The 20,753-nt window shown below is 42.9% G+C and overlaps 1 protein-coding gene across 6 annotated transcripts in view; it reads right to left on the reverse strand.

Moving 5' to 3' along the window:
- Window positions 1-20,753, reverse strand: part of DNAH9 (dynein axonemal heavy chain 9) — a 220,452-nt gene that overhangs the window by 14,621 nt on the left and 185,078 nt on the right. For 3 of the 6 annotated variants that reach the window (XM_053376205.1, XM_053376208.1, XM_053376209.1), the window contains 3 exons: window positions 19,434-19,616; window positions 17,559-17,948; window positions 8,504-8,997 (listed from right to left, as the gene is read on the reverse strand). In XM_053376205.1, coding sequence (XP_053232180.1) covers window positions 8,770-8,997; window positions 17,559-17,948; window positions 19,434-19,616 — 801 coding nt within the window. In that variant the 3' untranslated portion in view covers window positions 8,504-8,769. Of the gene's footprint in view, window positions 1-8,503; window positions 8,998-17,558; window positions 17,949-19,433; window positions 19,617-20,753 lie in introns of those variants that run through there. The other 3 variants (XR_008328846.1, XR_008328847.1, XM_053376206.1) reach the window with 2 other exon arrangements.

The following is a 20,753-nucleotide window of genomic DNA, read 5'->3' on the forward strand; positions in this document are numbered from 1 at the left end:
ATGCTTTTGCTTGCTTAGTTTATACTAGAAATACAAAATCATCTTCATTTAAAAGTGTTGGAGTGCATGTTTGCAGCTATGGTTGGTTCACTAGCTATGGCACCTTTTGGACAGAGAGGACTTGACCACCACATTCTGTGCACTGGTAGAATCCTAGAAATACAGTGGTACCTCGGGTTAAGTACTTAATTTGTTCCAGAGGTCTGTTCTTGACCTGAAACTGTTCTTAACCTGAAGCACCACTTTAGCTAATGGGGCCTCCTGCTGCTGCCGCACCGCCAGAGTACGATTTCTGTTCTCATCCTGAAGCAAAGTTCTTAACCCGAGGTATTATTTCTGGTTTCGCGGAGTCTGTAACCTGAAGCGTATGTAACCCGAGATACCACTGTATATAACTGCAGGGTTGGAAAGGACCCTGAAGGTCATCTAGTCCAACCCCCTGCAATGCAGGAATCACAACAAAACCATCCGTGGCAGATGGGCATACAACCTCTGCTTAAAAACCTCCAATGAAGAAAAGCACCTCCCACCACTGGGAGAGGCTGATATCTAGGGCAACCCCTAAGTTGTGGAATTTCTGCTATTTGCTGAAGATACATCTCTTTACCTTCGCCTTTGTCCTGAACCTCTGGCCTACCTGGTCAGTATGCCGAGTCCAACTTCAGAGTCTGAGGGGGTCAATCCACACAAGCAGAGTCCAACGGTCAGGAAGCAATGTTCAGGGTCAATCCAAGTAGCCAAGTCTGAAGTCCAGCAGGCAAGATATAGTCCAGAGTCAAACCCGAAGCACAGTCCCGTAGAGGACCAGGAGAATCCAAGCCGAGGTTCATCGACATGGGCAGTTGAGCAGACACAGCACCTCAGCTCTGCTTCCCTTGAGTGCTTTGAATGCTGATTGCAGCACCTGGGTCTGATGAGGCATACGACCCTCACCTGTTCCAAGCCTGCTGCAGCTGAGAAATCACACACCTCCTCCCAGAGCTCGCTATCTTTTATCTGAATAGATGTGTTTTTGCTTGTGTTTGTTATAATTGGTTTTAGTGTTTATACTATTTTCATGGGTTGCTTCAGGTCACTTTTGTGAGAGAAGGAGCTTATAAAGTTAAATAAATAAATAAAGCAAGCAATGGAACACAAGGCATAGAATTTTCCAGGAACAGAATTGCTAATTTGAGCAACTATGTTTGGCTCCTCCAAACACAGAGAGCTGAGCTCTGGTGTTGTGGGATGATGAGAGTTGTAGTCCAACAACACCTGCAGGCCACAGGTTCCCCAACCCTGCTCCTAAACAGCTGGCAAGATCCCAGTATCAGTCCTTAAGCACAAGCCCAGATCTAAGGCAGCAGTGCTCCAACTGTGTTAGGAGAAAAAAGCAAAATGCCCTATTAGTATGAGCACAGAAGAAGCCGCTCTGGGAAGTATCAGGAGAGAAGCATTGTAAGGCGGCATAAATTTTGAGTTTAGGAGTTGTCAACAGTTGCAGTATTGGGGGAAGGTTTCTTGCGGCACACTTTGGTCTCCTGTGGTGTTACTGTACAAAGTTTGCATCAGCAAAGTAACATGGGGTTCAAAAAGATACTGAAAATGAAATGGCGAAGCAAAAAGTGGACCAGGACAGTTGTCAAATGAAAGACATGCTGCAGAGAACTGGAGAATGTGAGCTGTACTGCATTGTTAGGGGACCAGACTAGAAAGATGAAGAGACTTTAGCCAGCATGGTTTCTTTATGTGGCAAGTGGAGAAGCAAGAGAGGTATTTAATATTTTTCACTTCGATGACAATGCAGATAAAGCAATGGGGTGACACAAGTTTTGATTAATACATCTGCAGCGTACTGTGCACCCAGCAGAAATGTTACATATGAAAGGCACACATTCTTCACTAGAGCTCAGAGTACAGAAAAAAGTAAAGACTCATATGTGACTAATTTAAAGCGGTTAGCAGGGAGTGGTGTCAATCATGTATTAAAGATCACACAGTTTGTGACATAAAGTCAGGCAGAATAAAAGTCAGATTACTGAGAGTGACTGGTTTAACTCTGCAGTGGTACACTTGCTAAAATACATAAAACCAGAGAACCAAAATCTCAAGAACCCAAGAGATATGACGAAAACAAATGTAAAAGAACACGTTCAACTGGCTACTGTAGACAAAATAAGTTAGGAGAACTACTTAAATCAATACCAGTTATCAACCAGTAACAAAAGGTACTAGCTGTGTAAATTCCATTCACCTTTTGGCAAATACAGTTTAAGAACATAAGAACCACCCTGCTGGATCAGACCAAGGGCTACCCTGCATTCTGTTTCCACCCACAGTGGTTGACTAGATGCCTCTGGGAAGCCCACCAAGACAACATGGGCACCCTCTCCCACAATTGTTCCCCAGCAGCTGGCATTCAGAGGCATTACAAGAATGCCTTTGTACCCATGGCAGTTTCTCTTTTTGCACAGGCCCCAAAATGCTGGCAACGGAAGAGTCAAAATATGCTTTCTAGCATGAGAGTACTGTTTATTTTATTGAAATCAAAATTTATAACACACTTTCCCCCTCTAAGTTGCCTAAATTGGCTTACAAATTTGATCAACTATAGATGGTATTCTGAGATGGCAAAGGATTATCAACTGAGAAGGAGTCAATTCTTATGAAGCAAATATATTGCTGTCTTATTTGTCAGCTTCAGAAACAAAATTGAAGGATTTCCAAACAGCTACAACAAATGATAGAGGTTTGCAAGCTTAAAACATACAATTTAGCAAGACTGACTAGAAGTAAGAATGAAAGTTCCCAAAGATAGCTATATGTACTGAAATTAGAAAGAAGAATTCAAGGAACATGATCACTTTAAGAAAAAAGTGATAAAGTCATAGTAACACAAGTCCTATGAAAAGAAATTCTAAATATCATGCAACACAAAAATCATCATCAGAATTACATTATGAAAAAGAACTACTAAAGAAAGAAAGGATAGGGCAGACATATGTGCTCTAACTGATGATTTGGTATCACCATGTAGATGGCATCAAACATCTGAAATAAATTTTTTTAAGCCTATGTTATTTTCTCCCTGTGACATCCAGCAGAGCTTTTGCAGGTAGTACAGGGCCTTTTACAGGGGGCAGTAAAACTGCTGGTAACTCATTGTAACTTGTTTGCGAAGCATTTTTAGAATAGAATCTTGCATCTGCCAGGACCCTGCCCTGGCTGCCCTGCTATAGGAGATGAATCTCAAAAGGTATCCAGAACACTATCTAGTCCTGTTGTGTTTGACGAGTTTCAGTTTGCAAGGCTTGAGGATGTGGACAAGGTGCTTAATGCCTCCTTGCGAGAGGGCTGCTCCCTGCTTGCTTAAAGGAGGCAGTGCAAGACCACTCCTTAAGAAGCCCTCCCTGGAAAATTTACGTAACTACTGACCAGTCACCAGTTTCCCCTTCTTGGGCAATTCCCTCACACAGAATTCCTCAGTAGACATTGTTGCTATGGAAAGACATTCTTTTAAGCCTGCTGAAATAGGGCAGTAAAAACAAAAATGTCCCATCATTTAATTTATCCTGAAACACAGGCAAGCTATTCCAGCTTCCTTATCTAGCTCTTCCACCATTACAGTTTGAAAGTAAAGTTATTCCACATCCCCCAGGTTGCACTTCTTTGCCATGGTGACAGTCACGGTCTCACCCAGGTGAGAAGAGCTGTAGTCGGGGCTGCTGCCAAAGCCCTCATTAATCAACGACTCAATTATCTCTTCAAAGCCAGACAATCTGCAGAACATATTCAATAAGGTCCCACAAACAGCAATTTATCTCTAATTATCTAATCATCCTTCTCTAAATCTGCCACTTCTTACCAATAATCTTATTACTGTAATTAATTGCAGAGCTCATTAAGTACACAGAGCACAGAAAAAGTGTATACAACAACATCCAAATTCCACCCACATCTTAAACTGGGGAGCAGGATGCCTGGAAAAGATTTTTCTTTCTTCCAGAGAAATCCACAGCAGTATGATCTCTTCAATAATAATGAAAGGGAGGAATAGGAATAGAATGGCAAATCTCTCAGGTCTCCAGAAGGACTACCCAATATAATCTCCACCCTTAATGAAACCTACGTCAATAGTTAAAATTAGGGCCAGCCCAACCATAAGGTGATGAGGTGAGTTGCCTCAGGGCGGCAAGCTCCCGTAAGTGGCAGTGCCATTGTGCACATGCTGCTTGCTGCCACCAGGCACTCATCCCTGCCAGGTGCTTGCTGCTGTCTCCTGCTTCTCCGCCACAGCCACGCTGCCACCTGGAGGTGGCCCAGGTAAGCCGCGGCACAATGGCAGTGGTGGGCAGGCCATAGCAACAAGGCTATCTGGCCACAGCTGAGGGGCAGGAGGGGGTGGCAGGGGGCAGCAGGGAGGCAGCAGCAGTGTGTTAAGAATAGTGGGCACACACTGCTGCTCCATCATTCTTAAAATCCACCAGTCTGCCAAGAAGGACAGACTAGAAGTAATGGCAGGAAGAGGCTCTGCCTTCCTCAGAGAAATAGAGCCATGGCTGGGAGCAAGATGGGGAACGACCCCAAGTATTACAGCTGCTAAACAGGAAGAAAAACAGTTATGTGGTCTGCCAAGACTCTCAACAATTTGCAAGTGGCCCAGGTAGGGGGGAGCTCTATATATCCTAGATGTCATGTCTACAGACAAAAAAACAAAAACCACAAAGTGGTATAGGAGAAATGAAGTAATTTCTTAAGGATAAAAACTGGATAACAAACACCAGGTACGAAATTTGCATAACATCTCACATCTCATAACATTGCTTCCAGAACAGCCATTGGAGTCACTCTGTGGCTTCCCAACTGTGGTTCCTAAGGGTTAACACATTTATAGCAGCAAAAGCTTGCATTAATGCATTATTTCAACACATTATTCACTAGACTAGAACCACCGCATTATTGACTGTATAGACTCTGCTCAGATCTCCACAAAAGGCCTCACACATTCAGGAAACATTTTAAATTAAGTGCATTTGTAAATGCATGTGCTGAGTTGTCTGGCCAATTACAGGCATTTAATAAACCACTCATAATAAATAAACTGCATGAGCCTGAGAGCCAATTTCAGGATAAAGGCACAGCAGTAACCCTTGCACAGTAGGGAACATGCCCGCAGTTGAGAGTTTTGTTGCAAATAATCTATAAATTATGTATAGCATTTACCCATCAATGATCCTGCACTGGAAACACATCCACATTCAGCGAAAGAGTGCCAAATAGAAAATGAAGAAATAAATCCCGTTTGTCCCTGAAGAACCCATCTCCAGCACTATGCAATTCCACAGCAGTGCTTCCTCTTCAGAAGCCATGGATAATTTGCATAGAATTTGCCAATATTTTTAATCAGCTTTGCTTCTGTGGGCCGGGGCGGGGTGTCAATCTCTTTTGCAGATTTGACTGTGGACTATTAACAGTATAGCCCAGCTTCCCGCAAGCTGCTGCCCTTCAGTCATCAATGGACTACACCTTCCATCAGTCCCAGTCAGCATGGCCAATGATCAGGGGAGTTGTAGTCACACAACATGCTTCAGGTTGTAGAAGTCTGGAACAATTCTATTAATGCCTCCTCAGTAGTCCCACCAAGTTTAGTTGTGCTTACTCCCTGCTAAGTGACTACGTGCTTGCAGCCTAAATCACCTGTTGAGCAAGTGAGGCACATCCAGGAGTTTAAATGTAGCCACAGTTAACTATTGCAATAAGGAATAACGTTCCATATTTCTTGATGTGCATGGGTTGCAAGATGATTGTTCACCATGTTATTATGGTGTTGTTAGGGCACGTTGCCAAAGATGAGAGAACAATGGTGCTGGACTGTAGGGAGCCCAGACTGACCCAAACTTTAGCCTCCAGCATTGCCAGCGAACACCATGAGCAGCTAGGCTGAGGTTCAAGGCAGGAAGAGGCAGCCCAAAGGAAAGCTATGTCAGTTGAGTTGAAGTTGGGATGTCTGCCCAAGGGGAGTATAATGGAGCATGGTAAGGAAACAGGCCCAATAACCGACTGACAGGATTCCAACCTACTGGCTGGCTGCTGTTTCACTGCTACATGCCTTGCAATGCAGTTTTTTCCCACCACAACTTTTGAAAAGCTAGTCGATGCATTTTTCATAATGGTTTTAACAGGTAGGGGAGGGAGAGTCTGAAGCAAAAATAAACCGTAGTGAAAGTGCACCAACAGCAAATATACGAGAGGGAGAAAACTGTTGAAACCTTGATTTCGGATTGCAGTAACACAACGCCCACTTTGTAATGGGGGTGGGCTTTGAAGATTTGTAATATAGTGTTATGTGAAAGCGCAGCAAAAGGATCGCTTCCTGCTGATTACAGAAGAGCAATACTTCTGCAGCGCCGAAGGATTGGAGTGTGGCAGGGACCTTTCCTAGCCTTCTATTGTGCTGTTCAGTTTAATGCGTACCATGAGTGCATTCCAGAAGTTGACAGTTCAAAACTAATCAAAATCCACTGGAAGGGAGCTTGCTTTTAATATTCAAATCACATTAATTAAAATTCCAGGAAACTCTTAACACTACCATGCTATATATGAAGGATACTTAATGCTGACGGGGGGAGGCAATTTAATAAAGGCATCTTACTATTTCTATTTAACTGAAAGTGAATTTGTGGGAGGGGGAGTTTCAGACAATAAAGCTGTGTCACTGCGCCAGCTTAAGTCCTAAGTGAGTTTCATTATCAATGGCTATTAATTTTTCATTAAATCAGTGAATTATAACAATGAGCATCACATATCCATTTGGTTTAATCAGTCATACTGTGCCCTTCCTGCCCTTTAGCCCCCAGTTCCCCCCAAATACTCCCACTTTTCCTTGCTGCATTAATAAGACTGGAGGGGGGAGTGAAAGGCTGGGGAGCTACAAGTCAGTATCTTGAGCAATGGGTTTTATAATGTTGGGCATATTTTGCTCCTCCCACCACGAGTTCTTTTTGCTGGGATGGCTTATCACACAACATTAAAGCTAGTGTTTGCACTAGAGACGTTTTCCTCTCTGAAGATGTACAGTGGGGCATCACAGAATGGCCAGGTGCCAACACTACTTATGGCACAACTGCACATCATTAAACAATTCAAATTCCAGTGAAGCAATTGTACGACCAACAATCTCACTGGCCAGAAATTGATGGATGTCCATCAACCACCCCATGGATTTACACAAGTGCCAAAGACAGTCTAGGTGTCTTTGCCCATTGTTGCTTGAGTCCTAGCACCTGAGAGATCACCTTAGAGCTGCCAATATATTGTGGGTTTCAGTAAGTGTTAACCAGCTGGCAGTATATTATCTTAACTGGCAGGTTTTCCTGAGATCAGCTACCTCCAGTCAACCCTGTTAGCATTTGGAAAAAAGGCAATTACCAGACACAGATGAAATGTTATTACAAAACTTACACTGCTCGTAAATGTTAAGTTCACTTCCCTCACTGCGGGTTTCATTCACATTGTTTAATAGCTTTTGTGAAAACTCACTTCCATCGCAGAGTTCCAAAAGTGCAATCTCCTGTAAAAATGAACCATCTGTAAAGTGTGTCAGGCTTTGCTCTTTTATGCCTCTAGATGTTGTATGATGTGGGGGCCAATCTTTAACTGGATTTGTCTGGCAAGATAATCATTTTTCAGGGATAGCTGAAGTAGAATTAATCCTTCCTCTGTGGGGGGAAGATCCAGCGTGTCGCCCTACAGTGTACATGACCAATTCCGTGGAAGTAAAAGGAAGAAGCATTTTCATTTATACAATCAGGGATCATCACCTGTATCTATACTTTCCCTGCAAAAGTGTGCAGTGCCCTGCAGCCTCTTTAAACCAATCTTGCTACATCAGATGCACTATTCAATTTCAGGGCAATGCCTCCCAGGATGAATATATAACATATTTTTACAGGAAACAAAAGTCTGAAACTTTTTACTTGCATTCTCCCATGGTGGCATTTTTTCATTACGTATGGCCCCAAGCTTGTAAGAACGACATTTTTTGAATCTTCCTTGAGACTGTGGTTAAATATGAAAGATGGTATAAAAATCCCCTTGAAGGCAGTTCACACATGCACGCATAATACTTGATTACTCATCACTTGATGAATTGCAGCTTCCCGCACAAGCTCGTTTCATGGGAAAAGTTCGTGGTAATGGTTAGAAGGGGTACAAAAGTTGTGTGTTATTTCCAGCCACAATTCAAAGTACCTTCATAACCTCATGGCTTATTGACCAGGTACATCCTGACTATTCCCTGAAGTCACTGGTGGGGGGGCTCTCTCACCAAATAAAGCACAGCAGGTGGCAGCTAAGAGAGGATGATGCTCTGTCTGCATGGTTCTCCAAATGGATGCTCACCTGCTGCCTGTGTTGTCTCCCCTTCAGCACTGGGCAAAGACTTTTTATTTAGTTTCCTAAAGGCTAAGCAGATTGGTGGGTTTTTTTGCTGTTTACCGACTGTCCAAAAAAAAAAATTCAGCTATCAATTTGTTCTTGTATTTTTATTGTACATAAATCACACAGTAAATTTGATTTGAAGGGCAGATTTAAAAATCAATTAAACTCGAGGTGTGATCTGAGATGACTCACATATACATATGTATGTCAACATATCACTCTTTGAACGATGAGCACTCATGTGTGAACCAGGATTGGGTATTCCTTCATGCTATTAAAAAAACATCCAACTAAGAAACGGTGACTTTTCTGATGATTGTCTGCTAGGAGAAGAGCATGTGAATTAAGAGTCTAAATCTGCAGGAGCAGTGCCACCCCTGCTAAAACCCACTTGGATGGTTTCTCTTTAGTCTTCAGGTTAAAAGTCCAGACGTAGGTTGGACCCCGTTGGCGGGTTTTGTACACAGGACATGGGTACATGTTGCGGACATCTTGCTTGTCGACAGGGATGGCTTTAATGAAAATAATCGGCATTGATGGAGTCAGGTCCTTTAGTCGGGCATCAGCAATCAACCCTGTCTGTGAAGGATAGCAAAGGAAAATGTGAGCTTATTTGACCAGCCACACCTTTCTTGTATCATTAATGCTAGGCCAACATTTCTCTGTCTCCAGCCATTCCTATAATCTACTATAACCCATTATCAATGGTTTGCTCCCTAACCTCCCAGAGAAAAGGCTACTGCAGAGAAGACTAGAAGTTCTCTGCTTGGAGCTTAACTGATTAATCCTCCTTGCCACTTGCCCTGCCATGGTCCAAGGGGGCGGGAAGAATGGTCAGGTTATAAAATAAATAGCCATCCTATTACACGGCCCCACTGTGCAGAAAAATGTGGCTGTGAAGCCACTGCAAGCAGATTGCCCATTGGCATCCTTTTCCCATGCACCTTGTTGGGAAGGAGGAAACAGGACTGAAGATGTTGTGCTGTCACTGCTCTCTAGGGTGGGGAAGGAGAAGGTAAGCTCCACTCAAGGAGGTGTCAGTCAACAAGCCGGTCTTGCCTCCTAGGTAGCAGGAGGGACAATCCCAGGGGACTCTCCTTCCTTAGAGAACACAGAAAAGCTACAAGCACTTTGCACATTATCCTTACATCCTCACATTAGTGCTGCATAGTGATGAGAATTTACAATCAAATGCAATCTTCGGATCAGTTTATTCACCTTGAGGAAGACCATTAGCATTCCAACAGGCATATACAAATGGTAAGCAATCCTGATCCTTTTGCAACACAAACAATATGTACACTTTTATATTAAGGTAATTCTGACAATAGATAGCGCCTGTAGAGCTTAGGATTTCCAAAGGAGCAAGTAAACATTAAATAATCCTTGCAACAGCAACACTTCTGGGAGCTGGTGTTGCAACATTTCAACTTGCAGTTACATTTAGTTTTTTAAAAAAATATTTTTGAGCAGGCACTTGTCTGGATGAAAGAAACAAAGGGAAGAATTCCTCCCATGAAATATGCCCCCATCTATTTTTAGATTGACAAAGTTTTCAATCTCTCTTAGAGCATTCCACAGCATTAATTAATGTTTTTATTTGCATGCTTATCTCCCTGTTGATCAAAAGAAGCTTTGACTTGGATACAACCATTTTCACTGCTTAGGGATATAATTTGGTTTACAGATTGGTGGAGATGTACACCTGCACACACACCTTCTCTCTCTCTCTGCTGAGATAATCAGCACCAAAATAATTCTTGGGAAAAGCCTGGCACAGCTATGCTTATTCTATTTAAAGCATTTCAATGCTGCCTTTCATCAAAAAAGACTTCCTAAGCGGTCAACAAAAGAGATTATAAAACTGATCATTAAAACTTACACCAAAGCAATAAGGGGAAAAAATCTAAACAGCAATGCAAAGCAGCAAAGAAGAATAGAAAACAATAAAATTATGATAGGACAGGAATGCAATGCATCTTAAGAAATTATATCTCATATATATCCTGTTCCTTCTCCTAGAAGCTTAGGGAAGTATATGAGGAGTTTCCCCCCATTTTACCCTCACAACAACCTTGGAAGGTGGGTTGAGCTGAGAGACTGCGACGGCCCCAGTGCCACCCAGAGAGTTTTAACAATCAGTGAGGATTTGAACTTGAGCCTCCCTAGTCCAAGTCAAATGCTGGCTTGTGAAAACACAGGGGTTCATGACCTTAGAAACATCACCAGCTAGGTTTTTGCCTTTTCTTTCTTTTTTTTAATAATAATATTTATTAAAATTTCAGAGGAAATACAAAAATATAAAAAGAAAAAAAGAAAAAAAGAAGACAAAAAGAAGACAAAAAGATACAAAATACAGAAAAATAAAAATAGTTAAAAACAAATCAGTCATTCCATATCCTATCTTTCATCTGCCTAGTTCCCTGACTTCCTCACACCTCCCTTTTTTTGTATCCTGATTCAATCATTGTTTCAGCAAATCCTTTCTATATTTTAGCTTATAACCAATTAATTAACTCTATACATCCTATCCATCTTTCACCATATTCTGATGTTCAATTTACCTTACTTTATTTAAACTTATCTTACCATAAAATACCGTAAAATACCTTAAAACTTAAAAACTTAATACTTATTTATCCTTATATCATTTCTGCTAAAGCCAGACAATTTCATTCCAACATTCTCCCTAATATTCATTAATTTTACACTAATTCCCAAAATAAAAATTTTTCTTTATAGACTCTTCCAGTTTTCATCCAACGTCCCTTCTTCCTGGTCTCGGGTTGTGTCAGTCCTTATTATCCAATTCCATCTAGTCCATCAACCTGGTAGTCTGATATCCAAGGCTCTTAAGTCTCTTCCATGCCCCTTCTGCAGATCTTTTTCTTCTTGTTTATACTTGCACTTTTCCTTGTCTTTTGTTGGTCTCTTTCTTAGTTTCTTTCCTTTCTCCTTAGGGAGTAGGTCTCCGGGGAATTTCCATCCATACTCATGTCCATCTCCCCACGTCAAACCAGTCCATTCCCCACAGTCCCACTCCCCACAGTCATCAATATAATCCAAAAGATCTTTAACAGCATATTTCAAAATCTCTCCAAAGTTGAGATCCTCCTCAGCTCCAGACTCCCTCAGGCCTAATTCAAGTTCATTCTTCCAAAACAGCGGCTTATACTCCTGCAGGGCCTCGGGTCTCACCATTTGTGTTGCTTGAGGTAGCACCGTAGCTTCCTCCATTATTATCTGCCCTTGCATTTGCCCAGTCGAACCAGTTTCCTGGATTGGTCCCTGTATAATTTCTATGTCAATATTCCCTATTTGTCCACATTCACTAGTTGCAACAGTCATCAAATCCAACTTCTCATTCATCAAATCCACCTTCTCATGCAACTGCTCCAGCAAAGCACTTGTCTTGCAAAAAGCAAGCACTAGGACTTCTTCCAAACACATTTTTATTCAAGGTCACAGTCTGGTCCCACGATGTTAATCTCGCAGCTGTGAAATCCCCAAGTAAACTGCAGCAACAATTTGACAAGCTCCCTCTAGAGGATACAATTTCTATTTGTGTCCATCTTTTTAAATCATGTCCAACAAAAGAAAGTTTCAGTTTTCAAATATTTTGTTTCTTTAGAATGCAACAGGCAGCATTGGAATCAATTTGTTTCTCTTTTTTCTTGCTATCTGTCAAAATGTTCCATTCACAGTCAATGAACGTCTCCGATAATTTTCGTCTCTGGCACCCCGTTCCCAGGTTTGAGACGGTGGAAACTTATTTTCCTTTACTCCCTCTCCAGCAGGCTTGAACAGTTTAATTCCCCCCCCCCTTTTCTCCTACTTCCAAGGGGGTTTTAATGGCTATAAATGATGGAAATTTCGACCTTTGTAAAGCGACTTTCCAGGCTATTAGCTTACAAGATTTTTGCTTCAGTCTATTTACAGAAAGCGGAAGGCGGACTTCCTGTTTTGAACCTTCCCGCTTCGGTGCCAAATTAAAAAATTTCTTGATCCAATTTTCCGTTTCTACTCACGGGTACTTGTTTAGAATCCAATTGTCAACAGGAAAAAGTCAGCGCTCTCCGGCAATGGCAATGCGGCATCCCTCCGTGAAAATAGCAGTCAGTTTGCAGCACCGCGCCGATCACCCTACTTCACTCCGGAGCCCCAAAATGGGGTCCCCCGCGAGTAGGGGAGGCGCTCCTGGTGCTCTGCCGAACCCCACGTTCCCAGGCTTCTTCCACCTGGGATTTCTAGTGGGTCCCCACCTTCGCCGTGGCGGGTAGACCCAGTTTCCACGGAGCCAGTTCCTCCGGTCGGAGGAACTCTGCCATTTCGCCGATGGCGCTAACCCGGAAGTGCCTTTTCTGTGCACTGATCATAAAATATGTGTGGAAAGAAGCCCTCAAAAAAGTAAGTGCAATGTACTTTGAAAGAACCCTGCAGTGACAATGCACATTGGAAGCGGGCACAAGTGTGTGTTTAGGAACAGAACTGCACATTACACACACACCTGTCCTAACATGGCCACACTTGGTAGAGAAAAGCAGCTTTGGGGTGGGATTAGGAATGGGAAATAAGTAAGTGGGAGAGGCAGAGATGTGCATAATCCTTCCCATACTTGTCACTGTTTGGATCATAATTGCAGAAAACCATGTCCAACTCCCCTCTGTGCTTATCTTTGCAAACACCACTTCTGCCTCCTGAGGTGGGATTTTCCCTATAAGAAACAGCCATCTGGATTACATGTATAATATGTAGTTCCACCATATGCTAAGGATGTGGCTTCTGAGAGTGTTGCATTCACTTGTTGAGCACATCTCTTCCTTTGGTGGGCTGGTGGTGAGGGGGCATCATATAAATGTTATCTTTAGAAGAACTCTGAGGATTAGCTTGACTCAACCTGCCTACTCCCATTCCTGTCTGCTTCTTAAAACCACAGCACACATCACATGCCAGCAAGCCTATGCCTGTGATTGGATGTTTACTCAGCAGTGAGTCAGGCATATCTTAGCTTACAAGAGCACACAATACGTACTTTTGCAAACCCATGTTTGTTGCACACATACATTGAACACAGGCTTTAGGCAGGCAGGTTTCTAGTGTATGTAGCAAGACTGTTTAGGCTCTTCAACCCTTTGACTCAAGTAGCATCCATGTGTATTATTTATGCCTTTGGCAAAGCTGGAAGTGGCCTTAACCACCAGGAAGATCTCTCCCATTAAAATGCCATTGCTACAACCCTCACTGTCCAGTAGGATGGCCATCTACATATTGCTAAAAAAGAGAGAAATGCATCACCAAAAAAGAGATGTGCATATGATAATTTATATGTAGAGTTTTAAATTTAGAAATTATAATAATAATTTAAATAGAAACACTGGGTGGCATTCAACATCTCGCTATTACAAACGTTCTGCCTGTGCAAGCATATCAGCTTGCCAGATGGAACAATTCCTACTCCCTTCCCTCTGCATACTGTTCTATGGGTTCTGCCAACTGCCCCCACCAAAGCAGGGGGCACAGAAGAGGAGCAAAAACCCTGTTGTGCTAATGGGATTCTTTAGGTGAATCCTGCCCACTATTGGGGCGGGGGAATTTGACCAGTGGACCTGTGTGCTTGCTTGGTCTGTGCTTGCTTGTACTAGCTGGTGATAGGCAACTTTAAAAGCACAGCTCTCCCTCCTCTAAACTGGGCTTGGACAGGAGAGCCTTTAAAATACAGAATTGTCCTCTGTAAAGTAGTGCACATGGCCACCCTGGTGTCTGGGACTTTCCCTGAATTGCTTCCCTCAGAAATCTTGCTCTCTGAGAAACCAGCAGAACGTAAAGTGAAAAGGGGGAAGAGTCCCAAATGAAGCTGTCAAAGACACACACTGAATCCTTCCCAGCTGTCCCCTTGCATAGCCTGGGAATAAGGCAGGTATGGGGAACCTGCGACTCTCCAGATGTTGCTGGCCTCCGCTCCCAGCATCCCTGGCCATGCTGGGAGGGGCTGATGGGAGCTGCAGTGCAGCAACATCTGGAGGGCCACAGAGTTCCCTACTCCTGGAATGCAACCTTTTCTTCCGTAAGGGGCTAAATTTTCCGTACATATAATTTATCTGCCTTTTGCGAAATGAATACTAGCAGGGAATTCAGGACCTTGTAAAACCTGTCTGGTTTTCTTTTGTTAAGTGGGAGGCTGATATAGATTGGTTCATAAACGTAAGCCACCCACATAATAATATGAATGCATACATAAATAAATATAGGAGATTCATCTCTGAACAGGGCAGATGGAGAACGGCTGCCTTTAGCTGCAGCCATCACCTTACAGGGAAATTTCTTTTCTAAATTGGAATAGCTCCCTAAAGCGATTACCCTGAACTTCAGAGCTTCATGGTTCTTACCAAAGGATTAATTTCTAGTGAATATGCAGCCCAGAAAGAGTGAATGCGCACAGCAGAGTTAATAATTCTTTACACTGTCACCTGCATTTGTCCCCACAAGAATACGCACATAGCTAACAGAGCTATTGAATGCAGAATCAATGGGTCCATTTCAACACAGAAATGTCCCTATCTGCCTTTCCCAACCTCCTCCCTCCTCCAACCTCTATTTAAAAAGACATGTTCGGGCACAGAGACAGAATATCATTATTACTGCTTAGTGTTTTGCAGCGGAGAAAGGAATAGTTCTAGAAAATGCATTAAGAAATAGCTATTGAAACTCTTATTTGAAATTCCAGTTAAGCCCCCATATCATGCTGCCATAACTGCTGCGCTGATGACCCCAAGTTAGCCATTCTGTGATTGCTGGGGGGGGGAGGGGGTTGTATAGATATGAGAAAGTGATTTTTGATTTTCTGATCTGCTTGATTACATTTGATTAGAATGTTTCACACATTGCAACACAGGTTTGTTAAGTTTCACTGTTTGCTATGATGAGGTGTTTTTTTACTTTTTTAAAAAATGCAGAAATAAAGAATTCTGAAAAGTACTGTGCTGCTGCTGATACTATGAGTATAAGCAGTATACTATGAGTAACTCGTACAAAATACACCTCAGTATATCCTCTCCAAGTTAGGGTCTCACTTCTGTTGTTTTATTTATTTAGCCTGAGAATCAGCAGTGTATTCAACAGATACCAACTTTAAGCAAACATAACTATGCCTTCTTAGGAAAAGGCTATATGTGTGTATGTGTGTATGTATGTATGTATTTATTGGGGGGGAACCCTCAAAGTTGCTTGCAAAGAGAATAAAACAACAACATTATTGATGAAAACAGTTAAGAACAACTACTTAAAGCATTAAAAAAAATAAAATGAGCAATGAACTAAAAACAGATTTAGCGTACAAAAAAGCAGAGAAATCTGCCAGAAATGGCCACCTCACCAAGAAAAGGATAAACACCACACACACAGCTAACAACAAGCAAGACAGTCTGAAGAAGCCATCCTGAGGGAGACTGGTCTTTGGCCTGACTTCTCCTATTCTACAAAGTCTATCAAGTTTATGGTTACCTCCTGTTCATAGTAGAGCAGAAGAAGCACTAACAAAGGATCCACCTACCAGGTGGGTTCCTCCTGATGTTTTGACCTTTCAATAGAAAAACAGAGGTAGATGACAGCCACAACCAGTGCAAATCACTCCAGGTCTAGTTTACACGCCCACACCCCATATGCTGATGCTTCCTTGAAAGCCCCACAGGTTCCCTGGCCCCTCAGCCTCAGCTCATACCCTGCAAGGGCTCAAGGAGGGTCTGTAAACATACCAGTGATAAGGCTCTGACCTATGGTGCTTTCAAACAGCTAAGTCTAGGGAATCAAAGAAAGCCATTGATTTGGATGCATAAGTTATGGGACATGAGCCAATAAACCTTTTAGCTCCAAGGCTGACAGCACCAGCTGCTCCTTTTGGCAGGGTCTTTAAAAATAAGACTGTGTATGCTCTGTGCAGAAAAAAAAACAAAAAAGGTGGGTGGGAGAGGAATCCCGATTCTGCACAAGTTGTAGCACAAATCATGCACCACAGAAATGCAAATTCTGATATCAGCAAATTGTGCAAACTAATTTTGCTTATTTTGCTTCAAAGTCCCTGGTTTTCAAAGAATTTAGAATAGGCAGGCAAAAATGGGGTGGAGTGAGGGGGCGGGACAAAAATAGTGAGAATGTATCAATTGGAGCCCAAGCCATCCTTTGAATTGCATGCTTGTTGGTGTCTTAAAGCACCTCCATTTTTCAGCATGCCATTTTAACTGCCTCCTCCAAATTTAGGTCCCTAGAGCCTTAATACCCAGCTTTCACTGACTTTTGCACAGTTCTGTCTAATCTTACGCTAGCTGTCAAAATCAGAGAACGGTTTCAACATCCATGCCATTTGTTTATTTATACTTATTTACAGTGGTACCTCAGGTTACAGACACTTCAGGTTACAGACTCCACTAACCCAGAAATAGTACCTCAGGTTAAGAACTTTGCTTCAGGATGAGAACAGAAATTGCGTGGCAGCGCAGCAGCAGCGGGAGGCTCCATTAGCTAAAGTGGTACCTCAGGTTAAGAACAGTTTCAGCTTAAGAACGGACCTCCAGAACGAATTAAGTTCTTAACCCGAGGTACCACTGTATTCATTACATTTATAACCCCACCTTTTTTACCTAAGGAGCTCAAGATGGCATGTATGTGGTTCTCCCCCTCCTCTTTTAACCCCCACAACAACTCTGTGAGGTAGGTTCAGCTGAGAGGCAGTGACTGGCCCAAGGTCACCCAGTGAACTTCATGGCCAAGCAAGGATTTCAATCCAGGTCTCCTAGGTCCAAGTCCAACCCTCTATCTACTACATCACACCGGCTGGTTGACAAAAGGTTCTCCCTCCGCAAACATGAAAATAGGAGAATGAAAATCAAAATCCACCAAAGTTCTGCTCAGCCTGGCAGGCACTAAAGTCCATTCGCAACTACCCACCCATCACATCACTTTCCTCCTTCTCCTTCTCCTCCTCCCACCACTAGAAATATTGACCAGTCCCTACTTCAGATTTCAGGCTTCAATAGAAAACATTCCACACATTTTAATTTAAAGTTATTTTTACATGATATCATACATGATTGTTTAAACGGTCCATTCCCTTAGTGCAGCAACAAAATCCCAATGCTCATATTTACCTGCATATCCCAGCGCGCACCTTCCATAAATAAGCCATGAACATATGCACCTTCCCGTGGGGGGTTGCTGAACTCCTCACGGTTCCTCTTGGTCACATCACACTGCAGGGTCATTTTGTCTAGAGGCCACTCGTTCTTTCTGGCCATGGACTGCATGATAGCTGTCAGGAAAGACTGTGGGTTGAAGAATCCTGCCAACCACACCACAGATGGTAGCAGGAAGTCCCCAGTCCAGGTCTCCAGCTCCTTGATGCGGTTAAGAAGGTCAGCAAACCAGCTGCCTAGACCAGCCATGGAAGGATAAGCCCTCTTGGTCCATGATTCAGGTACTGTGTCTAAGAAGATGGCATTCTGTAAGTTCTCCATATCACTGGTCATGGTTAATTCACCCTTTTAAAAATGTATGAGAGAGGGGGAAAGGCATTAGTCTCATTCAGAAATGCAGCAAATATGTCAAAGCAACATGTTTATCTGTCCTGATGTCTTGTTTAGAATGGTTTTCAGGAGATCAAAAACTGTCATGTTCAACCTGCAAACAACGTTGGTGGAGACAGGACGACCAGCATCTTTGAAGAGTAAAATCTAGAAATGTATTCATATCTCTCTCTTTTTTCTTTTTAAGGAAAATAAAAATATGTGTTAAACTACTAGAAATGTTTTAACATTATTTCTTCCCTTGCTAATCCTGGTATGTACATATAATTTTAAGGTAAGGGGCAAGAAGCACATAAGAAAGAAGGCAGGCAGGAAGGAAGGAGAGGGCAGAATGGAAGAGGAACCTGAAGGGAGCGCAGGTGGTACAGGGTTGGAGACAGGGAACCGTGGCAAAGTGGGGCTCTGAAGGCACTTCAGGGTGCTCAGGAGATAATGTATGCTATAAGGTAAAGAGGAGTGCCGGGCAGGAGGGTGGTCAAGAGACAAAGTAGCTAAATGAGGCAAAAGTGGGGAGTGATTTGAAAAACAGGGACAGACGTAACCAAGGTGTGCCCAATTTTCATCTTACTTTGCACACCTACCTAAGAGTCAAAGGGTGTGATAAACAAACAAATGAACAAACAGTGGAGTTGTGAAGCGGCCCTCATGGGACCCTACTCTCGCGCAAACTACTATTGAAACCCTCCTTGCTATCAAAAGGGTGTGAGATGCAGCATGGAAGATGGCGGCCAGCAGCATTCAAGTTCACAGAGCTGAAGAAAAGAGGGCCAAAGAGACAGCAGGGCTGAAGTATAAGCTACACATCAGCCTACGGAGGAAGCGAAGGGAGACAATAGGGCCCTGTGTGTGAGTTCCTAATATTTATATATTGCTTGGCACATCCACAGGTATCCCAAAATGATTTATAATAATAAAGTACATTAAAATGTATTTAAGTTTACAGAGAGTCACAGGGGAATTCAACTATCATTACAACACTGAGGCCAAAAAACAAGAGAGATTAATTTCACATATTACCCCCTGGAAATCAGCAGCTAAATTACTAGCTGCTAACTTCTTGGAGTTTATATTGTTTCTATTACACGCTACGTTTTATATTCTGAGCTTGTCCATCATTTAGTTCCACTGGCAGTACTTTATCATTTGGTATCTTTTTAACAATAGTGGGTGGTACCCAATTAAGTCATACCTCAGAGCAGACCTACTGAAATTAATGGACTTAAGTACTAACTTACGTATGATCAGCATCTGATATCACCCACTGATGTTACAACATATATGCCTACTTTTTGCGGTTTATGCATCCTTGTATACAAAGTTTCCTTTCAGGATGTAAAATTTAGTTACACAGGACACTCATCCCGGACTGGAGGGCTGCAACATATAACTGGGTCACTTGCCCATTTTCACACTCAATGTTACACAACGAAGAGCCTCTACCTTGAGCCCCAGGTCAAGTTCTCGCAGCGACCTCCTGATTTCACTAGTAAGGAGGTTCATACGCTCACATTCCTGGAATGCAACAACAATGTATGGCGTCCTCTCTTCCACCTTGGCCATCAGCTCAGGAATGTTAAACTCATCAGTTAGCTTCTCCAGGATATCATCCAGCAGCGCCTTCACCTGCATACCAAAAGGAGGGTTACTGAAATTTTATTGCAGAAAGTGGTGGCTGGGGCCCATTGGGACAGGTAAAGTGAAAGGCAGGTGGACCAACAGCGGTTGACCCAGAGCCACTGGCAGCCAGAGCCAACTAATTCTAATTTTGTCTCTTCCTTCCTCCTTGCTGAGTTCTGTAAGGGCAACACTGAGACTAAAGAAGAAGAAGGTGAAAGGCAGTCCTATGCTCTGGACTGATGTACAGTCATACCTCAGGTTAAATGTGCTTCAGGTTGAGCATTTTCAGGTTACGCTCCGTGGCGACCCGGAAGTAACGGAGCGCGTTACTTCTGGGTTTCGCCGCTCGTGCATGCGCAGATGCTCAAAATGACATCACGCACATGCACAGTAGTGGCAAATCGTGACCCGCACATGCGCAAACATGCAGTTGCAGGTTACGCTCTACTCGGGATGTGAATGGGGTTCCGGAATGAATCCCGTTCACTTCCAGAGGTAGCACTGTAATTAAGAAGGCAGGACAGTGGGGGATGGCTCAGGGCAGGCCGAAGTTGGTGAGGCAGTGTCCCATTCACTCTACTGGACCAGCCTCCACTGCTTGCAGAAGTCAGAGAAGATAATCAACTATTCATTGCTGCCTTGTGAAAGTTAACCTGCACCTGCTGAAGATAAAGCTGAGCCGACATGAACCTGGCTCCTCTAAATCAACCCATCCAAATGGGCTATTACATTCTAAATACATTCTAAATACCTACAAGCATTCAAAGTGGCTCTTTTTACAGAGATGATTTAGAAATGGCCACATATTATGCAGGAGCTCACTCCTCTCCTCTCCTTTTCTTTCTTTCTCCCCCCCCCCTTCTTCCCATTTTCCCGTGTGCCTCATTCTGAGGTTGGGCTGGTTCAGTGAGATGGATGAAGCTATAAAAGTAAAAATCAAACAGTGGAGCATACTGTATTGCACCGTTTATGAGCAATTTTATTCATGTATTATTGACAAATGCAGGAGATTATTTTAAATGGAATTTTAAGGTGAACTATCTCAGCACATTGTAAACAAGACAAGAAAAGTCTGTCAGCTCCCAAGGTCTCCCTGCAGCTCAGCTCAGCAGCATGGTCACCAGAGTTTGGAACATCATCTCA

The sequence above is a fragment of the Podarcis raffonei genome, chromosome 2 (assembly GCF_027172205.1).
Source record: "Podarcis raffonei isolate rPodRaf1 chromosome 2, rPodRaf1.pri, whole genome shotgun sequence".
In the NCBI taxonomy this organism is placed as follows: Eukaryota; Metazoa; Chordata; class Lepidosauria; order Squamata; family Lacertidae; genus Podarcis; species Podarcis raffonei.